The 19687-nt window shown below is 37.7% G+C and overlaps 3 protein-coding genes across 4 annotated transcripts; 2 read left to right on the forward strand and 1 right to left on the reverse strand.

The window, feature by feature from the left end:
• Positions 1 to 3641: 3641 nt before the first annotated feature.
• Positions 3642 to 8147, reverse strand: LOC143020535 (uncharacterized). The gene is made up of 5 exons (XM_076176966.1): positions 7719 to 8147; positions 6471 to 7209; positions 5681 to 6364; positions 4522 to 5490; positions 3642 to 3652 (listed from the first exon to the last, which is right to left on the reverse strand). Exons 1-5 carry the CDS (start codon positions 8145 to 8147, stop codon positions 3642 to 3644), a joined length of 2832 nt encoding a protein of 943 aa, XP_076033081.1.
• Positions 3865 to 16850, forward strand: LOC143020784 (uncharacterized). 2 transcript variants are annotated; one of them, XM_076177530.1, is made up of 5 exons: positions 3865 to 3953; positions 12304 to 12522; positions 12952 to 13880; positions 14127 to 14196; positions 14807 to 16850. In XM_076177530.1, exons 2-3 carry the CDS (start codon positions 12324 to 12326, stop codon positions 13542 to 13544), a joined length of 792 nt encoding a protein of 263 aa, XP_076033645.1. In that variant the 5' UTR covers positions 3865 to 3953; positions 12304 to 12323; the 3' UTR covers positions 13545 to 13880; positions 14127 to 14196; positions 14807 to 16850. The 2 variants fall into 2 exon arrangements, with proteins under 2 accessions (XP_076033645.1, XP_076033644.1); XM_076177529.1 differs by lacking the exon at positions 14807 to 16850 and adding an exon at positions 14501 to 14566.
• LOC143020536 (uncharacterized) lies at positions 10111 to 11250 on the forward strand. The gene has a single exon (XM_076176967.1). The coding sequence runs from the start codon at positions 10111 to 10113 to the stop codon at positions 11248 to 11250; it is 1140 nt and encodes a 379-aa protein (XP_076033082.1).
• Positions 16851 to 19687: the final 2837 nt, after the last annotated feature.

Here is a 19687-nt window from a genome sequence, read left to right on the forward strand (position 1 = left end):
AGGTTGGAATGGTTACATGGAGAAATGTACAGCACACTTCCCATATGATGTGTCCCAGATCTCATATCTTCCCTTTACAAATGCTCCACCTACCAATTATGACACCATATACACAGTACTTAACCAAGCTGTAGAGAAATGCAACGAACTGAAGCAACAAAGTTGCTTTGTTACCTTTGATCAACCTTTGTACATCAAGGCCCGAGACATTGTGGAAATATGTGGTCAAGACTCACACCTAAATAATGTTATTGTACGTCTTGGTGGTTTCCACTTATTGATGTCTTTTATGGGTGCAATTGGTTTCATCATGAATGGTAGTGGAATAAAAGAACTTTTTAGTACTGTTTATGCAAGTACATCTGTTGAAAAAATGTTAACTGGGCATGCTTATGCAAGAGCACTCAGGGCCCATACACTAGCACATGCTGCACTGTCTATGTTAATTTTTAATGAAATCGATCTTTCCCCTGAAGAACAGTCAACAACAGAAGCAGTTTTACGAGAGACTGATTATTCAGACATTGACAGTGAGGTTATACAAAATGTACTGATTAAGTTCAATGATACCTTGGGTACGATGAAGAGTAAAGGTGCCACTGCAAAACTCTGGGTACAGTACTTTGAAATGGTAACATTGGTGAAACAATTCATTGAAGGAGAACGCTCGGGTAACTGGAAACTGCACCTGGACACGATCCAAAAAATGCTACCTTACTTTCATGCCAGTGGTCATTTTTTATATGCAAAATCAGCACACTTGTATTTACAAGACATGTATAACTTGAAGGGACGCCTGACCCCAAAGGAATTTCAAGATTATGTTCAAAAAGGTTTTTTTTACAATAAGGCGGTCAGAGAAATTTTGGTCAGGGATTTGGTCTGATATGACAATTGAACAAACACTGATGAGGTCAATGAAGAGTTCTGGTGGACTGACACATGGTAGAGGAATGACAGACTCGATGCTAACCAAATGGGTCCTTGGAATGCCTATAAATCTCAGGGTCAGAGAAAATTGAGGAATATTGTGATGTTGCTTACAGTACAGGAGAACAGCATGTGGATGCCAGAAAGGCTCGCATCTTAAGAGACAATCAAGATATTCAGCACTTTGCAGACTGGTTCTTATCCCACTCACCATTTCCAGATATTGATAACATTATGTCGATCAGCACAGGAGTAACGGGAGATGTAGAAACCAATCCACATAATGCATATGGTGTTGGAATTAACTCAATGTTTAATATGATCGGTAGCAACTTTGGCGCAGTCAAGTTCCAAAGAAAGAAAAGGGTCATACCCTTGGGAGCTGCCATGACAGGAATGAAAATAAGAGATGATGTATGTGCAGTTGAGCCTGAGATGTTATTCAGGAGGATATCATTCACAAAGAACTCACATGAACTATTCAAGCTTAATTTTGTTTATGAGCTAGCCCCATACCCTGTGTCTCTTTTTGATGAATCAGGAATGCGTAAGACAAAGAAATCCATGATGTATGAAGTATTTGCACCACTCAGTGACACAGGAATTGTTGGAGATACAGAATATGTTATTGACGGAGGATTTCTGATGCATCGAGTTGTTTGGCAAAAGGGGGAGATATTCTCAGAAATTTTAAACAGGTACACTGAGTATGTAAAGAAGCATTACAAGAAAAGTTCCATTATTGTATTTGATGGTTATCCAGAAAACCTAGCGGAAAAAAGTACAAAATGTGCTGAACGTGCTCGACGAATGATTACTTGCACCAGAGAAATCATGTTTGATGAAACAATGTCAGCAATATCAAGCCAAAGTAAGTTTCTTCTAAATGAAAGAAATAAGAGCCGACTTATTGCAATGCTTAGCACTAAATTGACCAACGAGGGGTTTACTGTCAAACAAGCAATTGAAGATGCAGACACACTGATTGTTGCAACTGCTATTGAAGAGTCAACCAAAGCTAAATCTGTAACAATAGTTGGAGAGGATGTAGACCTCTTAATTATCCTTACAGCCTTGGGTGAATCAAACACAAATATTTATATGTTAAAACCAGGTAAAGGAAATATAGAAAGTAAACTCTACACACCATCTTCCATGAAATTTGGTTCAGTTATCAAGGACAACATCCTTTTCTTACATGCATTTAGTGGGGCTGATACTACTTCAGCCTTCTTCAGACAGGGTAAACTGAAGTTCATAAAGCTATTGGAAAAACGGGGACAACTGCAAGATCTTGTTGGTAAATTTAGAGACCCATCTGCTGTACCTGAACAGATTGCTGAAGTAGGCGAGGCTTTCATTATTCAGCTATACGGAGCTAATGAATGCAAATCCCTTTGTGATGCACGATATCAGTGTTTTGTCCAGGCGCTAAACAAAATAAATTTCTCTTTGGCTTCTTTACCTCCAACAGATGCAGCAGCCAGATTTCATTCCTTACGTACTTATCACCAAGTGCAGAAGTGGTTGGGAAATGACTTGCCACCTACGCAGTGGGGATGGAAGGCTACTTCAAAAGGACTGGTACCAGTCACTACAGATAAAGACCCTGCTCCACCAGAACTGATAAATATTGTATCTTGCAAGTGCCACAAAGGTTGTGGGACCACCTCCTGCAGCTGTAGAAAGGCAGGCTTAAAATGTTCCATGATATGTGCTTCTTGCAAGGGCCTGTCATGTTCAAATGTTGACATCATCGTTCATGAAGATGACTGTGATGATCCTCTTGATGCCATGTTAGAAAACTTCCTAATGCCAGAAAGTGAAACAGCTCATTGAATCAGAAAAAAAATATATTGTAAGACAACAGTCAATTTCCTTGTTGTTGTAATTCTACAAAATAACAAGCAAAAAAGTACTAGCAAACAAGACAATTGCTATAAAATTGATAACTGATATAGGCTAGCAATAACTATAATTGATAACTTCACATTTTGGGTGGATGGTTGGGTGTAAGGGTGGTAACTCCGCCAGTGAGCAATCACTGTCTGTCCTAAGCCAGAATCAAGGAGGAAGGACACCCTTGGGAGAAGATATTCGAGACTAAACTCGGAAATGGAAAGTATAAAATATTATATGTGAATCTTTCCACAGCTCTAGCGCAAAAACGGTGCAACCTATGGAAAACATGACAGGGACAAATATTATAGGAAATTTTATGTAGATTATTTTTTGTTTCGACTACTTTCTCTGTAAAATGCATTTCAAGCGAGATATTTGGAAAAAACCGTTTTTTCCCGCCATTTTTTCAAAATGGCGGCTAAATCCGGGAAGGTAGAGGGGTGCAAAATTAATACATTATTAAGAACCACATTAGGAAGAAAATAAAGCATATTGCAGCTTTCCTTATTTTTTTTCCTTATTCAACCCCCTATTGACTGGCCTACTAGTACATATGCTACTGTGTTTGCGAATTTTGATGAACATTATATCATCTTGATACTTGGTATCTTTATAATTACTTTTGTCGATTAATTTGCAATATTAGGTTCTTTAAGGAAGGAATCAAATGAAGACATTGTATTTAATGTAGATACTTTGCAGTACACGGAATGCGCCAAAAAGGGTGAGTTTGGACAAGAAATACTTCCATTTTGGTGGAAATATGTTGTTGTCAGAAATATAATCTATGTGTAACAACTGCTTACACTCTAAGAAATGGCTGTAAAATATACGGTACATTACTGAGAAAATATTCAGTATGACTGTATTACTGAGGAAGTTCAGTATATTACTGAGAAAATGTGTTTTAATTTTTCTTTTAATTTTAGCATTATAAAATATAAGGTACATTACTTAGAAAATATTCAGTATGACTGTATTATTGAGGAAGTTCAGTAACTTACCGAGAAAATGCGTTATCTCAATAATGCACTGACAACGTGCGGAGCATTGCATTCTGGGTTATATACAGCGACCATCTTGCAGCCCAACAAAGAGATCGGAACATTGAGGGAAATTTGGTAAAACTTATTTCCTGAATGTATATTTGTTTTTCTTAGCAGCTGGCACATTATTCTCTTTTAGTAATTTCTCATTTGATGCCAATTGATTGTTTATCTCTGTAAATTCGACCTTAACTGCAAATTTTTTAATCTTTCTGGTTGCCACAAATTTTCTAAAGTAACTACTAACTGACTGGATTTTACAGTGCAGATAAATAGTTTAGGCAAATATTTCACTAAACTGTAGCAATGTACAATTGTAATCAGTGTACATACTCTGCATCAAACATGAAGCAATATGTCAGTCACTATAAGTATCACAGAAATACACCAAACTATCGATTTCCGTGTGGAATCTGTAAATGTGTGCAGTTTTTCAAGCTATTCTGGTTTCAAGACACACGTGTATCGTGAGCATAAGTACAGGTCTACTTGTAGTTCATTATATGACAAAACTGCATCCAAAAGTGTACTTCTGAAGTGTACTCAACCCCATTGTCAACAGAAATGTAGGAACTTGAGATTTTATTTGCCATTTGAAAAAACATCGGACAATTTATGGACACCTTACCTTACGTTACCTTACGTTGATACTGGACGCAGGTCGCTAGACCTATGTATATGTCCAGATCGGTGACCTTCGATTGGCCAGATGCAGAAATTACATCTTGGTCATCCTCCGGTAGGTCTTCGCCGGGTGTGCCAGTAAATGCAATAGTTTTTTCATAGTCATATTTTATTGCCTGTCTCTCCCAGTGCTTATCAAGTTTCGTTTCAAATTCTCTTATAGTTTTTGCCTTTATGACACTATTGGGGAGGCTGTTCCAAGCATCCACTACCCTCACTTGGAAAGCACCTTGTCGCAGTCTAGTCCGGCTCCTTGGTTTGAAGATCTTTAAGATGTTGCCCCGAGTTGGTCCTTTTCTCAATTGGAAATTTATGTTAACAGCAGGGTCATAGTGCTGATTTAAAATTTTGTAGACCTCCACCATATCTCCACGTAATCTTCGATATACTAAAGTTGGAAGGTCCAGCTTCCTTAGTCTTTCCTCATAATTAAGGTTTTGTAGGTGTGGCACCATCTTGGAGGCTCTACGTTGAACATTTTCTATTGTCCTAATATCTTTTTTCTTATAAGGTGACCAGACGGACTGAGCATATTCCAAGTGAGGTCGAACAATTGCCTTAAAAAGAGTGCGAAATGTTGGTATATCAAGGTATACAAAAGATCGCCTAATCATTCCCATGATCTGGTTGGCTTTGTTCACTTTTTCCTGTATGTGGTCACCAAAGGATAAACTCTCATCAGTAAGCAAGCCTAGGTCTTTCTCCTTGACACTTCTCTGAACCACTGTTTCATTTTCCTCACCACGTGGCATATAATATACTGTGTCTTTTGTTTGCCTACGCCCTCCACTTACTTTCATGTGTTTGCACTTCTGGGGGTGGAATGGCATTAACCATGTTCTTGACCATTCTTGCAGGGAGTCCAAGTTTTCTTGTAATTTATGTCTGTCTTCTTCATTTTTAATTTCTCGGAAAATTTTAGTGTCATCTGCGAATAAGAACAGGTCCGACTGTACACAGCTAGGTAAATCATTGATATATATGACAAAAAGCACTGGTCCAAGTATACTGCCTTGGGGAATGCCACTGTGTACTCTTTGATATTTTGAGAATGTTCCATTGATTTGGACTCTGCCTCCTCTCCAGCAAAAATGAGGTGATCCATCTGAGGACATTACCGCCCACACCATATCCGGCAAGCTTTCTTAGAAGTCTTTGATGAGGGACTTTATCAAATGCTTTTTGAAAATGTAAGAATATTGCATCAGTTTCTCCTCCATCGTCAATGACTCTGGTCCATTTGTCAATAACATGTAGCAGCTGAAGAACAGTTGACCTACCTGTTAGAAATCCAAACTGACTGTCTGAAAACAAATCATTACGTGTCATGTGTTCCATAATGTGGTCCCTTATAATGGATTCAAGAACTTTGCAAGTAATACATGTGAGGCTCACAGGGCGATAGTTGTTGACCTCAGATTTATCTCCTCCTTTGTGTATTGCACTCACATTAGCTGATTTCCAGTCTTCCGGTAGCTTCCCCTCTCTAATAGATGTTTCAAATAACTCTGTCAGTACTGGAGTAATGTTGTCCCTGAGTTCCTTTAGGATCCTGGCATTTATATTATCAGGGCCGGGTGATTTATCCACTTTTAGCTTTCCAAGTTTTTTCCATACATCTTCCTCTTTCACTTGACAGTCATTCAGTGGTTCATCAAAGTTACGAACTGGTATATGTGGCAATTCACCATCTGGTTCCTGGGTAAATACCTTTGAGAAAAAGGCTGATAATACCTCGGCCTTCTCCTCATCCGTTATGGCAATTTTTCCATCCCCGGCTTTTAGGTCTGTAACTCTAGTCACTGTTTTAAGTTTACTTTTGATGAAACTCCAGAATTTCTTGGATTTCTCTTTAACTTGACCTACTATGTCTTTTTCCTCTTTTTTTCTGAAGTTTTCTGGTCAGACACTGTACTTTGTTCCTCCATTTCTTATATTCCTGCAACTTGTCACTGTTTTTGGTTTCCATGTACCGAGACCAACTTCTGTTTTTCTTCTTAATGGCCATTTTGGTGCCCTCGTCCAATTTAATAAGTCTGTGTCTATCTCTGGCTAAACTACTATCATAGGTTCTACTAGGAACATATATGCTTTCCACCTCTTTTAATTTGTTCTTCACAGTAGACCATTTGTCCTCAAGTCCATCAATTTTTAGTACCTTCTCTGTCCATTTCTGGGGAAAATCTTTTCTCATTGCTTCATAATCACCTTTATCATAGAAGAAGACCTGTCTTTTTGTTGGAATTCTCCGTATGTAACAATTGTAGTCGAATTTCAGTAAGCTATGGTCACTCTTGCCCAGGGGTGATAAGGTTGTAACTGAATTTATCATATCCTCCTCATTAGTCAAGACTAAGTCCAAAAGACTGGGGTTGTCAGTACCTCTTCCTCTTGTTACTTCCTTAACATGCTGGAACATATAAGTATCTCTCAAAGTTTCCAAAAATAGGTATTCTTCACTATTTATACCATTCTGGGTTGTCCATCTTTGCCAGCTAATTTCAGGGAAATTAAAGTCCCCAGTGATGAGTACATGGGATGTGTTCATTTCTATTGCCTCCTTGCTAAGTTTTCTTAGATTACTATTATTTTCTTCTTCACTGTTAGGACTTCTGTATATACAACCTACTAGTATTTCATCCTTTCCCTGTAATTGTATTTTAATCCACACAGATTCCTGATAATTGGTTATTAGTTTAATTTCTCGTGCATGCATATTTTTTTTGACATAGATTACTATACCTCTTCCTAATTCATCCATAATGTTAGTAAACATTTTGTATCCATCTATTTGTAATTCACTTGATACCAAGTCATATCGACAGTTTTTTGGTTTTACTTCATTAATAAGTATAATATCAGGTCCATTATGTACATGTAATATTCTAGTTCTTAGTTCAGTCATTTTATTTGCCAAGGTGTCAGCGTTTGTGTACCAGCAGATTAATGATTCCGCTGTATTTTTACCACTTTTCTTTTCCCAAGTGGACCCCTCACCCGGTAAATGAACTTTCCCGACTGATCATTTGCTTCCCTTCTCTTTGCTTCCTCAGTCAACTCTTTCTGCTTCTCTCTTTGGGCCTTGGTCATGTCACAATGGATTTTGACATCTCTATATTTCTCACGTCCTCTGAGATTGACTATTCTCTTTAGTACCATATTCTTCAAGCTCTCTGAATCAAAGCCCACCAGTAAGGGTCTTGGTCTTGTGGAATTTTCATTCATAGTGCCCAATCTAAACATTTTATTTATCACAAGAGCATTGCTATCAAGCTCCATGGCTCCAACAAACAACTCTTTAAGAAAATCTGCATCCTCTTTATTTCTCATCCTTCTCTCCTCTGCTGCACTCTCTGGTACCCCTTGTATCACTATATTGTTTTTCCTTGCTTCTTCATCCCTCAATTCTTCAAGTTTTGCAATCTTATTTTCTAGTCTTCCCATGTCACCCAAAGGTGCAGTAACTATTCCTTCCTTCCCATTCACACCATTATTCTTAAGTAGCTTGCACTCTTCTTCTATTTCTACTGTCTTTTTCTCTGTTGCTTCTAATCTGTTCTTGACTCCCTCAAATTGTTCTACCATATTTTCATTCAGCACTCTTAAGAGCTTCCAGTTTACTTATTACTTCCTCACCTTTGCTCTGTTCTGAGACCACAATTTGACCAACCTGTTCCATTTTCTCTTCCAGTTTCTCTTGTTTGCTTATTATTGTCTTCATGGTGTTGTAGATCTTAACACAACCATGTTTGCAATGCTGACAGTTCCATAGGATTTGATTTCCCACTTTTTGCATATACTCATAACCCCTTCCATACGGTGCCGCACACGTAGGCGTCATGGGGAACGAGTGTATTCGCGAGGCTGCCATATTGGCGTCTTGATTATATTTATTGTAGTCGCCCCTCCATAATGACATTCTTTCTAATTCGTTTGTAATCGCATTTTCTATGGTTATCAAAATTCACGGGTGAAGAGAGAACGATCGATATGAGCGGTGACTATATTTTATGATGCGAGTATTATTCCGACACGTCGTACGGCTGGCATTGGCTGCTGCCACCGAGATCTAAGTCCATGACGCCTACGTGTGTGGCACCGTATGGAAGGGGTTAAACTTCATTTGGCATATTCTCACAAGCTCTGTGGAACCATATTTCACAGATATCACAACAAATAGCTTCATCATCGTCTGAAACTTTCAACTCACACTTCCCGCATTTGTAATTTGAAGTGTTATCTTCCATCTTGTGTGCCACAGTTTGTTTACCTTTGACTCCACCTGTATTCTCATAATTTTTTTCTTTCCTGATTTCGACATTATGCTGATACAATGTATCGATAGCTGAGTTTATGATCAGTATCACTTATCAGATCTTACTATTTACTGTAGAAAAAGGTTGCTTTTGCAGAGCTCACTTGGCACACCCACCTCCGAGATGTTTGCGGAAAACATACAACGGCCAACCATACAACTTGATATCTGGCTCATGTGTTCCTAGTGATAAATGTTGTGATGTGAACGATGGTGTACTTCATTTCCTTCGGAATTGCGTAGTTTTGTATATGTTAATTGTTAAAGTAATGCACTTTGGCCTACCTCTCCTCCCAAACGATCTGGGGGGGAAAATGTGGGAAACCGGGGTTTTTGGGTGGGGGGAACATATCCTTTTAAAAACTCAGAAAACATTTGGTGTGACCTCATCTTTTACATCACATCTAACTAGGAAACATAGATATTGGACTCACATTATTGCAAGATAGCTGTTTCCAAATTAGCACAGAGGAAACTGATTTCTCTGTTAATGAAATCTTAGAAATGGAAATTGATGAAAATTATGTTTCACTGAATAATGATACAGATGATGATGATTTGCTCTCGGATGAGATGAAGGAAGAGCTACTTTTGAGGGAATTAGCATTATTTTACTTGAATTTAGAAGCAAAATTTATTATACCTGCTAAAACAGTACAAAAAATTGTAGATGAAGTCAGATGCATACAACAGATAAGAGAATAAACATATACAAAAAAAATTATGTGAAAAATTGATTGAGGCAGGTGTAGAAAATGACAAAATTCAAGGAATTCTTGAGACAGTGGAGCAGGGATTTTTCGGAGTAGTATGAATGGTCCCTTAAGATCAGAACAAACTAGGAAAACATATTATGAGAACAAATTTCCTTCTTTGCATCTAAGACCAATATATCTTGGACATGATGATGAAAACAGTGCAAGATATGCTCAATACATCCCAATTAAAGAGAGTATAAAATTTATGTATGATAGTTATCCTGCTTTCATAAATTTACATAATGTCCCAGAAGCTCGTACTGCAGAAAATGAGATGCCTGAGATACTCAGAGATGTTAAAGATGGGACAGTATTTAGATCTTTATTTCAGCAGGAATCATTCCAAATTATTTTGTACCAAGATGCCTTTGAAGTGGTGAATCCTCTGGGATCAGCCAGGAAGAAGCATTAAGTTGTAGGTGTCTATTTTACCTTGGCTAATATTGATTCACATTTACGGTCATCCATTGACCATATGCAACTGGTTATGCTATTCGCCGAGTCGGATCTGCAGTTTGGGCAAGATAAAGTGTTTTCAAGACTAGTGAAAGATCTGCAGTCACTGGAAACTACAGGCATAGAAGTGAAAACTGTTGAAGGTGAAAAGAATATTCAAGGCACTGTTTGTGCAATTGTTGGAGATAATCTTGGATCTCATGGAATTGGTGGATTTGTGGAGAGTTTTAGACACCAATACATTTGCAGATTTTGCACACTTGACTTGGACTCCTTCAGAGAGACACCTTACAAACTTGGGACTAGGAGATCTGTAGAGAGTTACACCAGGGATATTAAATACATTGATGAGCATGCTAACCTTGCTTCTCATCATGGTATTAAATTTGATTCAGTTTTTAACCAGTTGACACATTTTCATGTTGCAAATCCAGGACTGCCACCTTGCTTGGGGCATGATCTCTTTAAAGGTGTAGTGTCATATGACATGCCACTCATCATACATAATCTTGTCAACAAGAAGTGGTTTAGTTATGACAAATTGAATAGCAAGATATTTAACCTGGTCTTATCAGGAACTGATAGCTTGGATAGACCAGGCGGTGTAACTAGGAATAATGACAGACTGGTGGGCCATGCTGTTCAAAATTGGGTTTTTCTCAGGCTGTTTTCTGTGTATATTGGGGATTTAGTTAAAGATACCAATGATGAAGACTGGCAGCTTTATTTAAAATTAAAGTTGATAGTTGAATTGGTTTGTGCTCCAGCTATAGCCCAAGGTCAGATTGTCTTCTTGGCTTCTCTAATTGAAGATTATATTGATTACAGAGCTACCATATTCCCAAACACCAACCTTAGACCAAAACATCATTTTCTCTGTCACTACCCTGAGCTAATTGTCAGATTTGGTCCACTGATCCGATTGTGGACAATGAGATTTGAGAGCAAACACTCATACTTTAAAAAGTGTGCTAGAGGTCTTCATAATTTAAAAAATCTCCCCAAATCACTTGCCAAAAGACATCAGTTGCTACAGGCATTTTACAGTGCTGGTTGTCTCTTCCCTGCTGCCTTTCAAATAAAACATTCTTTAGATTTCAAGCTTGACATTCTTGATGGACATATTAAAACAGCAGTATTTAAAGGTACCGAGTACTGAAAAGACCAAGCCTTGCTTCTAGAAAAGAACGAGGATGGTTTTCTGGAAGGAAAAATTATCCTTATTTTGGTGAAAGAAATGACTTTTTGTTGTTGTTGTTGTTGTCGTTCCCTAGACTGTCTGTCCGAGCAGTCCCGTCTCCCCAAGGAAGGCCACAGCCGAAACTGGGTTTTCCCACAAATCCTTTATAGAGTGTATGTTGTGTTGTTTGCGTGCATGATTGTGTATAATGCAGTCTTCCATTATGTGTTGTATGGTATGGGGTGAAGTGTTACATCCTGGGCAGCTGTTCACAACACGGTCGTCCAGCCTCTTCTGGTAGCTTAGAAGTGCGAGCTGCAACGTCTACGTCGTGGGACCACCCCCCAACCCCAAGAGTTGGGGGCCAAACAGCAGCAACTACCCCTGGCCATCAGCTCTACGCAAATGACTTTTTGTTGTGCAAACCTATCAGTTCATTTGTGTGCCAACCTCTGGCTTGCTAATATGTCATGGATCCTCACAGTCTGTAAAGAGTACAAAATGTGTAAATTTGAGTTATGCACCCCATAACATCTACAAGCTTGGACAGGATTGGGGAACTTCATTAAAATACACTGTTCCTACATAAATATATGTACACAAGCAGATTTATGTGCAATCCAAATACAAGCCAGCCTAAAAAAAATTTGTTTAGATTAACATGTCTTGAAAAAATTATGTAGGTAGGTAAGAAAAAAAAATTAAGCATGGAATCTCAGCACTTTTGTTGAACTTGCATACCTTTCAGACAAGTGTATAAGTATTGATTAGTGTGTGTGTGAGACCTCTTCCCCCATCTCACTGAAAGTGAAAAAGCGAACTATTCTATTTTTCAAATATAAAAAAGCTGATTTTCTCTTTACATACTTGTCAGAATTTTCTTCATTTAATAAACTTATCATGTGCCAGTTGTGCTAAGCTTATCAAATATACCTCTTCCAAACAGTTTTGAATTGATTTTTTTTTATACATCTCATATCTTGCATTTGGTGGTGTGTAGCTGTTTCTGGACTACATACTGTCATTTTCCAGTGGCTGTATCATTTTTAAACATGGATGAAGTGAAAGACCTAGTCATGTCTGGGCTGGTGAAACTTAAGCTTGAACACAAGCTAGAAGAAGTGATGAAGTGCCTGGAGGATGTTGGAGTGGATAGAGATGATGAGTTGAGGCTTATAAAGGACATCGACCTTCATGCAGCACTGAAGCCTATAATGGCCAGAGCCCTCATGGAGACATGGACAGCCCAGGGTAAGTCAAGTGGTATGTTTGTGTCTGTAGGAGATTTAACTTGGGTTGACAAGCAAAAAAAAAAAAAAAAAAAAAAAAGAAAGTCCTTACCCCTAAAATGGGTTCACAGGCATCCATCATTATCTAAACATGAAAACATCAAGACAGAATGAAGCCAGTAAAATATATTTTCTGTAAGTAGCAGTAAACAAAGTGAGTACACTTCCTGGCCTTTTTAAAATAGAAATCTGTACTTAGAATGTGTATTGGAAATTGAAATACCTTTAAGAGCATTTTGGGAAAATTGAGAAATCAAATGAATGCTATGAATGGGCAGGCCCGATTTAGAGTTGGCCATGACAAGTGGGTGGGGATGTGGTCCTGATCAGGGCCATCCACATTGGGCAGAACCTGGTCAGTTTAATTAAATTCATTTGTTATATTTTACAGTGGATGATAACCCTCAAGTTGTCAGTGAGGCAAGCAGTCCCCTACGACTGATACCTCACACCCCCTTGAGGTCCATAGTTCCTGACAGCCAGTCACCATCCCCAAGTGCTCACTGTGCAACATGGCCCTCAACTGTTGAGCTGACATTTGAGGACGAAGACAGGCCAAAGGGGGTCAGGAAGGTAGTTCATAGAGTGCTGAAGCATGGTGGAACTGCAGAGCTGTCTCCCAGAGATAGGAGGGCCATTGTCAGACATGTGGTGGCCAAAGTACTGCAGGTGCACCCAAAGCCTTATCGATGCCACATGGAGGTGATTGCTAAAAAAGTGATTGACATCTTCCCATGCCTCAAAGATGTGCAAGTGGCTGGCACCAGTATTGGCAGAGGATATGATTCTGTTCTCAACCAGCTGGTTGCTAGAGCGGAGACTGAGAGGCGTGGGCAGTACAAAATAAAGATAATTGCTGAAGATTCTGACAGTGAAGAAGCTGCAGTAATAAAAAAAAATCAAGTTATGGACCAACAAATAAATTGCCTGACCCCCCTGAGGAACAATCTGGTCCTGAGTTTGAGTATTACCCTCAGAGGGTAATGATTATGAAGGGCTGCAGCACATTCGAGCTGAGGGACAAATGGCCAGCTCTGTTTACAGCAGAAGCTTTGGATGGTCACTTTCAACAACTGATGGGCTTCAGTTGTCAAGGCAGAATGCTGGAGGCTTTTGGGGAGAAGCAGCAACTTATTGTTGACTCTTTTGAAGAAGAAAGCAGAGTAAAATCCAAACTTGCAAAGAAACTGAGGGGCAGACTAAGATGTGCAAAAAAAGCGTGTGAAGAAGTGGGAAATCAGTTGCCCTACCAGGTGGCAACAATCACCCTCATCATGGCATAATTTCAAGAGGCAAAAGAATCCTTTTCGAGTTGCAGAGGTAGGATTTATACTGTACTTGTTAAGCAACTACAGAATTAAAAGATATTTAAAAAAAAAAAAAAAAAAAGGTTTATAAAAGCTGCAACATAACATAAAAACTTTAAATAATATTAGAATTATTCAGTATCCAGGACATTTTAGGCAATATATTAAGTTGAGAATTTATTGGTGATGTACACATGACTTGGAAAAAAGATTGATGTTGAAATTATATGAATAATTAATTGCTGTATTTCTTTTCTAGAAACCATATGATGTGAACAGACTGACAGAGGAAGCAGACTTCCCAAAAACGCCATGTTTGATTGCAGTTGGTAAGTATATGTGGATTCATAAAATATTCTAATATGGAAATTACTTGCTCCAACACTATTCCATGGCCTCTTTATTTTAATCAGGAAACTTCTGTTTGTCCAACCATGATTTCCTTTTTTGAATTCCTACTTATCCTGAACAAGTAAAGAGCTGTTAATGTTGAGCCCTGGCAAATGAAAGTGTTTAGAAGCCTTGAAATTGTTAATGTGTTTCTATTGCAGTGATATTTGCCTCACACAATAGTCACCTTTCTCTAGGTCTTCAAGTGTCAAGTCATTAAATGTGTTTATATATTTTTTGAAGGAACCCCTTGCCTTTACAATGGATCAAATTTCTACTTGGCGTCAGATGGAGTGATCGTCATGAGGGACATTCCATGCTTCATCCAGGCCTTTGCTCTCATGTTTGAGCTATTTTTCATCATGGATGTAAAATACCCATCAAATGCTGGGTTTACTTTGGAGTTTGTTCAGAGGTACTTGTTCAAGTGGATCAGTAAAGCTAGATTCAATAAAGATAGTTGCTGAAATACATGTATTTCATTTACAATCCAAAATAGCACTCCATGACTGAAGTAACTTTAAATGTTAAATTGAATTTTCCATGCAGGTTCTTCATGAAGATCGACCCAAATTCTGGGACCAAAATCCACAAAGGACCCCAAAAAAAAGAAGGTGGCTCCTGTTAGCCCAAAGGTGCTGTCTCTGTTTAATCTGTTGAAACATCACCAGCCAGATCAGCCGGAGCATGTGAGAATGTTGTGATTCTCTAACTTTGATGGGAAAAAGTGTTGTTTATATATACATATAGTTTTCTTTGCATAATTATTTATTTGTAAATTGCTTTATAAATCAGTATTTTGATCATTTCAACAGTCAGCAAGGTTATGAATAAATTCTTGTATTGGCTTCAGTAGGATAATGGTAATGGGTCTCAAGCACAATACCTACAATGCTCTTTTTGTGTTATGTAGGTTTATTTTCGTACTGCCCGTAGGTTTATACACCTTGTACATAGTTTTTATTTATCCATTTTAAAACTTTTTTACACTGTATGTATATATATATATGGGCCATGTGTGCCTGAAATAAAAGTATTATTATTTTGTACTAAAAATTAGAGTTACGTTAAAAAAAGTATGTTAAATTTTCTTTCGAATAAACATATATTCATTTGTTAGTCATAATACTTCAAGTGCTTAGAGTTCTGTATGTTCCCATTGCCAGACAGCCAGTTTAGTTTCTTTTTCTTTTTTTGTTAATGCTTGTAAGAGATTATATCACTTGAAGACTACCGGTACATTTAATTAGGTAGCATTCTTCACATTGACATATAGGCCTCATATAGGCATATTTTCCAAGAAAATATTATCCTTGTGACAAGTATTCATTGAATCTTGAATAAAACTGGATCTGTAATTTTATTTCACAAAGTGTTCAGTTTTTTGTCATAAAAAGTACTGTTTGGGTATTATGAAAGGATTTCTTTTAAATTTGTTTATACTTAGTACATTGCATCATTTATTCTCTTAAGGATTTGATCTTAGTAGTTATTTAGTTAAATGTTGTGATTCTTTAACTTTGATGGGAAAAAAGTGTTATATGTACATATATTTTTCTTTGCACAATTATTTATTCCTAAATTGCTTTATACATCAGTATTTTTATCATTTTAATAGTCAAGGTTATGAATAAATTCTTGTATTGGCTTCAGTAGAATAATGGTAATGGGTCTCAAGCACAATACCTACAATGCTCTTTTTGTGTTATGTAAGTTTATTTTTGTACTATAAGCTAGGCTACCAGTTTAAAAAGTATGTTAAATTTTCTTTGGAATGAACATATTTTCATTTGTTAGTGTTAATACTTCAAGTGCAGAGAGTCCTGTATGTTCCCATTGCCAGCTAGCCAGTTAATTTTTTTTTTTTTTTTTAATGTTTGTAAGAGATTATATCACCTGAAGGCATTTCATTAGGAAGCATTCCTCACACATATATGCCACATATAGGCATATTCCCCCCCCAATTTTTTTTTTTATATAATATCCTTGTGGAAAATATGGGATTATACTGTAAAAAAAAATTGGTGTGACTAAAAAAAAATTTCGGTGTGACCGTAATTTTTTACAGTAGAAAGATGGAAGCCCCAGCTGCCAGTATAGTACCGTAAAATTACTGAAAGTTTCTTAGTGTTATCATACAATTGTGTTCATGCATAGATGACAAAAAGGAAAAGAAAAACAAATGTTTAGATTCTCTCATTGGGAAACGTCATTAATCCCACAATGCACCGCGCTCCATTGCTGTCATTATTTTCGTGACGTCGATAGAAAACACTATTTTTGTATATATAAAGTTTCCTGGTCATCTCCATCGAGTTTTTGGTCTTCAAAATACAGAATTGCGCTGAATGGCCTACCGGCTCCGGCGCTTGGTCTTCGAGCCAAAAAATTTCATAAATCAAATCAAATCAAAATACAGAAACATTTCTTCGCCAAAAGTCAAGGAAAAGGTTGCCTACGCGCGATGACCATGCACAAGGACCGAAAAATCTTCCCGCGCTCCGATGCCGACGTTATGACGTCACGTTGCATCAAATTCCATCATATTTTCAATATTTTTATCCATCTTTCCACGTGTTTAAAATTTTCTCAATGTTTCGTTCAACACAATTGTCAAAATTCATCATCTTTCCTATATTTTCAAAACTTTTCTCTACGTGTATTTAAGGATTTTCTCAATGTTTCGCTCAGAACACAATTGTCAAAATTCATCGTCTATATTCTTTTTTACACATTTTTCTCTGCACGGCTTTCTCAGAAAATTTCGTTCCCTGATACCATAACACCTTGATTTCCCTTTCACGTCTTAAGCTATGCAATAACACCATCAATTTCTATCTTCACACTAGGCAAAAATACCGTCGATTTCCATCTATAGGCAAAAATACCGTAGATTTCCTTCACACTGCAAAACTTTCGTAGATTTCCATCTACACACTAGGCAAAAATACCGTTGATTTCCATGTACACACTAGGCACAACTGCCGTCGATTTTCATCACGACAAAATACCGTCGATTACGATCTTCACACTAAGCAAAAATGCCATCGATTTTTATCTTCACACTAGGCCAAATATCGTCGATTACTATCTTCACTGCAAAAATGCCGTCGATTTTCATCTTCACACTAGGCAAACTACCGTCGATTTCCATATCCACACTAGTCAAATATACCGTTGATTTCTATGTTCACAGCAAAACTACCGTTGATTTCTATGTTCACAGCAAAACTGCCGTCGATTTCCATCTTCAGACAAGGCAAAATTACCGTCGATTTTTATCTTCACTAGGCAAAAATGCCGTCGATTTCCATCTTCACATTAGGCAAAATGCCGTCGATTTCCATCTTCACATTAAGCAAAATGCCGTCGATTTCCATCTTCACATTCAATCTACCGTCGATTTCCATATCCACACTAGTCAAATATACCGTTGATTTCCATGATCACAGTAAAATTGCCGTCGATTTCCATCTTCACACTAGGCAAAATTACCGTCGATTTTTATCTTCACACTAGGCAAAAATGCCGTCGATTTCCATCTTCACACTAGGGAAAATGCCGTCGATTTTGGTTTTCTATGTCGACGTCTTGCTTCATATTTATTTTTTTTTTTTATTCGCCATGACCATACACAAGGACCGAAAAATCTTCCCGCGCTCTGATGCCGACGTTATGACGTCACGTCGGATATATTTTCTATATTTTTAAGACATCTTTCCACGTGTTTAAACAATTTCTCATAATGTCTCGTTCAACACAGTTGTCAAAATTCATCGTTTCTTCTATCTTTTTAAAATGCTCTCTACATGTATTTAAAGATTTTCTCGGAATGTTTCGCTCAGTTTAATAACGCAATTGTCAAAATTCATCGTCTTTTCTTCTCAATTTTTTTTTCTCTTCGACGGTGTTTTTGCCTAGTTTAAGACGACGTGAAAAGGAAATCAAAATTTTCAGGTCAGCACGTGGCCTTACGTAACACTGAACGAAACATTCTGAGAAAGCCGTGTAGAGAAAAATGTTTAAAAATGTATAAAAAAGACGATGAATTTTGACAATTGTGTTCTGAGCGAAACATTCCGAGAAAATCCTTAAGTACATGTGGAGAGAAACGTTTAAAAAAGACGATGAATTTTGACAATTGTGTTGAACGAAACATTCTGAGAATTTTTGAAACACGTGGAGAGAAAGATGATATAGAAAATATAATGGATTTTGATGCGACGTGACGTCATAATGTCGGCATCAGAGCGCGGGAAGATTTTTCGGCCCTTGTGTATGGTCATGGCGAATAAAACAAAAAATAAACGATTTTTCTGCCAAATGTGAAGGAAGACATCGACATAGAAAACCAAAATCGACGGCATTTTGCCTAGTGTGAAGATGGAAATCGACGGCATTTTTGCCTAGTGTGAAGGAGATCAACGGTATTTTACCTTGTGTGTAGATGGAAATCGACGGCATTTTTGCCCTGTGTGAAGGAGAAAATCGACGGTAATTTTGCCTAGTGTGAATATAGTAATGGACGGTATTTTTGCCTAGTTTAGTGAAGAAGGAAATCGACGGCAGTTTGCCTAGTGTGTACATGAAATCCGACGGTATTTTTGCCTAGTGTGTAGGTGGGAATCGACGGCATTTTTGCCCTGTGTGAAGAAGGAAAGCGACGGCATTTTTGTCTAGTGTGAAGATGCAAATCGACGGCAGTTTTGCCTAGTGTAAAGATGGAAATCGACGGTATTTTTGCCTAGTGTGTAGATGGAAATCGACTGTATTTTTGCCCTGTGTGAAGGAGGAAATCGACGGCATTTTTGCCTTGTGTAAAGATGGCAATCGACGGTATTTTTGCCCTGTGTGAAGGAGGAAATCGACAGTATTTTTGCCTCGTGTGAAGATGGAAATCGACGGTGTTTTTGCCTAGTTTAAGACGACGTGATAGGGGAAATCAAGATGTTGTCATGGTATCAGTGAGCGAAATTTTCAGGTCAGCACGTGGCCTTACGCACTGAACGAAACATTCTGAGAAAGCCGTGTAGAGAAAAATGTTTTAAGATTATAGAAAAGACGATAAATTTTGACAATTGTGTTCTCATTAAAACTGAGCGAAACTTTGAGAAAATCCTTAATACATGCAGAGAGAAACGTTTTAAAAATACAGAAAAGACGATGAATTTTGACAATTGTGTTGAACGAAACATTCTGAGAATTTTTTTAAACACGTGGAAAGATGTTTTAAAAATATATAGAAAATATGATGGATTTTGATGCGACGTGACCTCATAACGTCGGCATCAGAGCGCGGGAAGATTTTTCGGTCCTTATGTATGGTCATTGCGCGTAGGCAACTTTTTCCTTGACTTTTGGCGATGAAGACACATTTCTGTATTTTGGGGACCAAAAACTCGATGGAGATAATCAGGAAACTTAATATAT

The sequence above is a fragment of the Oratosquilla oratoria genome, chromosome 40 (assembly GCF_046742065.1).
Source record: "Oratosquilla oratoria isolate Oo_2021 chromosome 40, ASM4674206v1, whole genome shotgun sequence".
NCBI lineage: Eukaryota > Metazoa > Arthropoda > Malacostraca > Stomatopoda > Squillidae > Oratosquilla > Oratosquilla oratoria.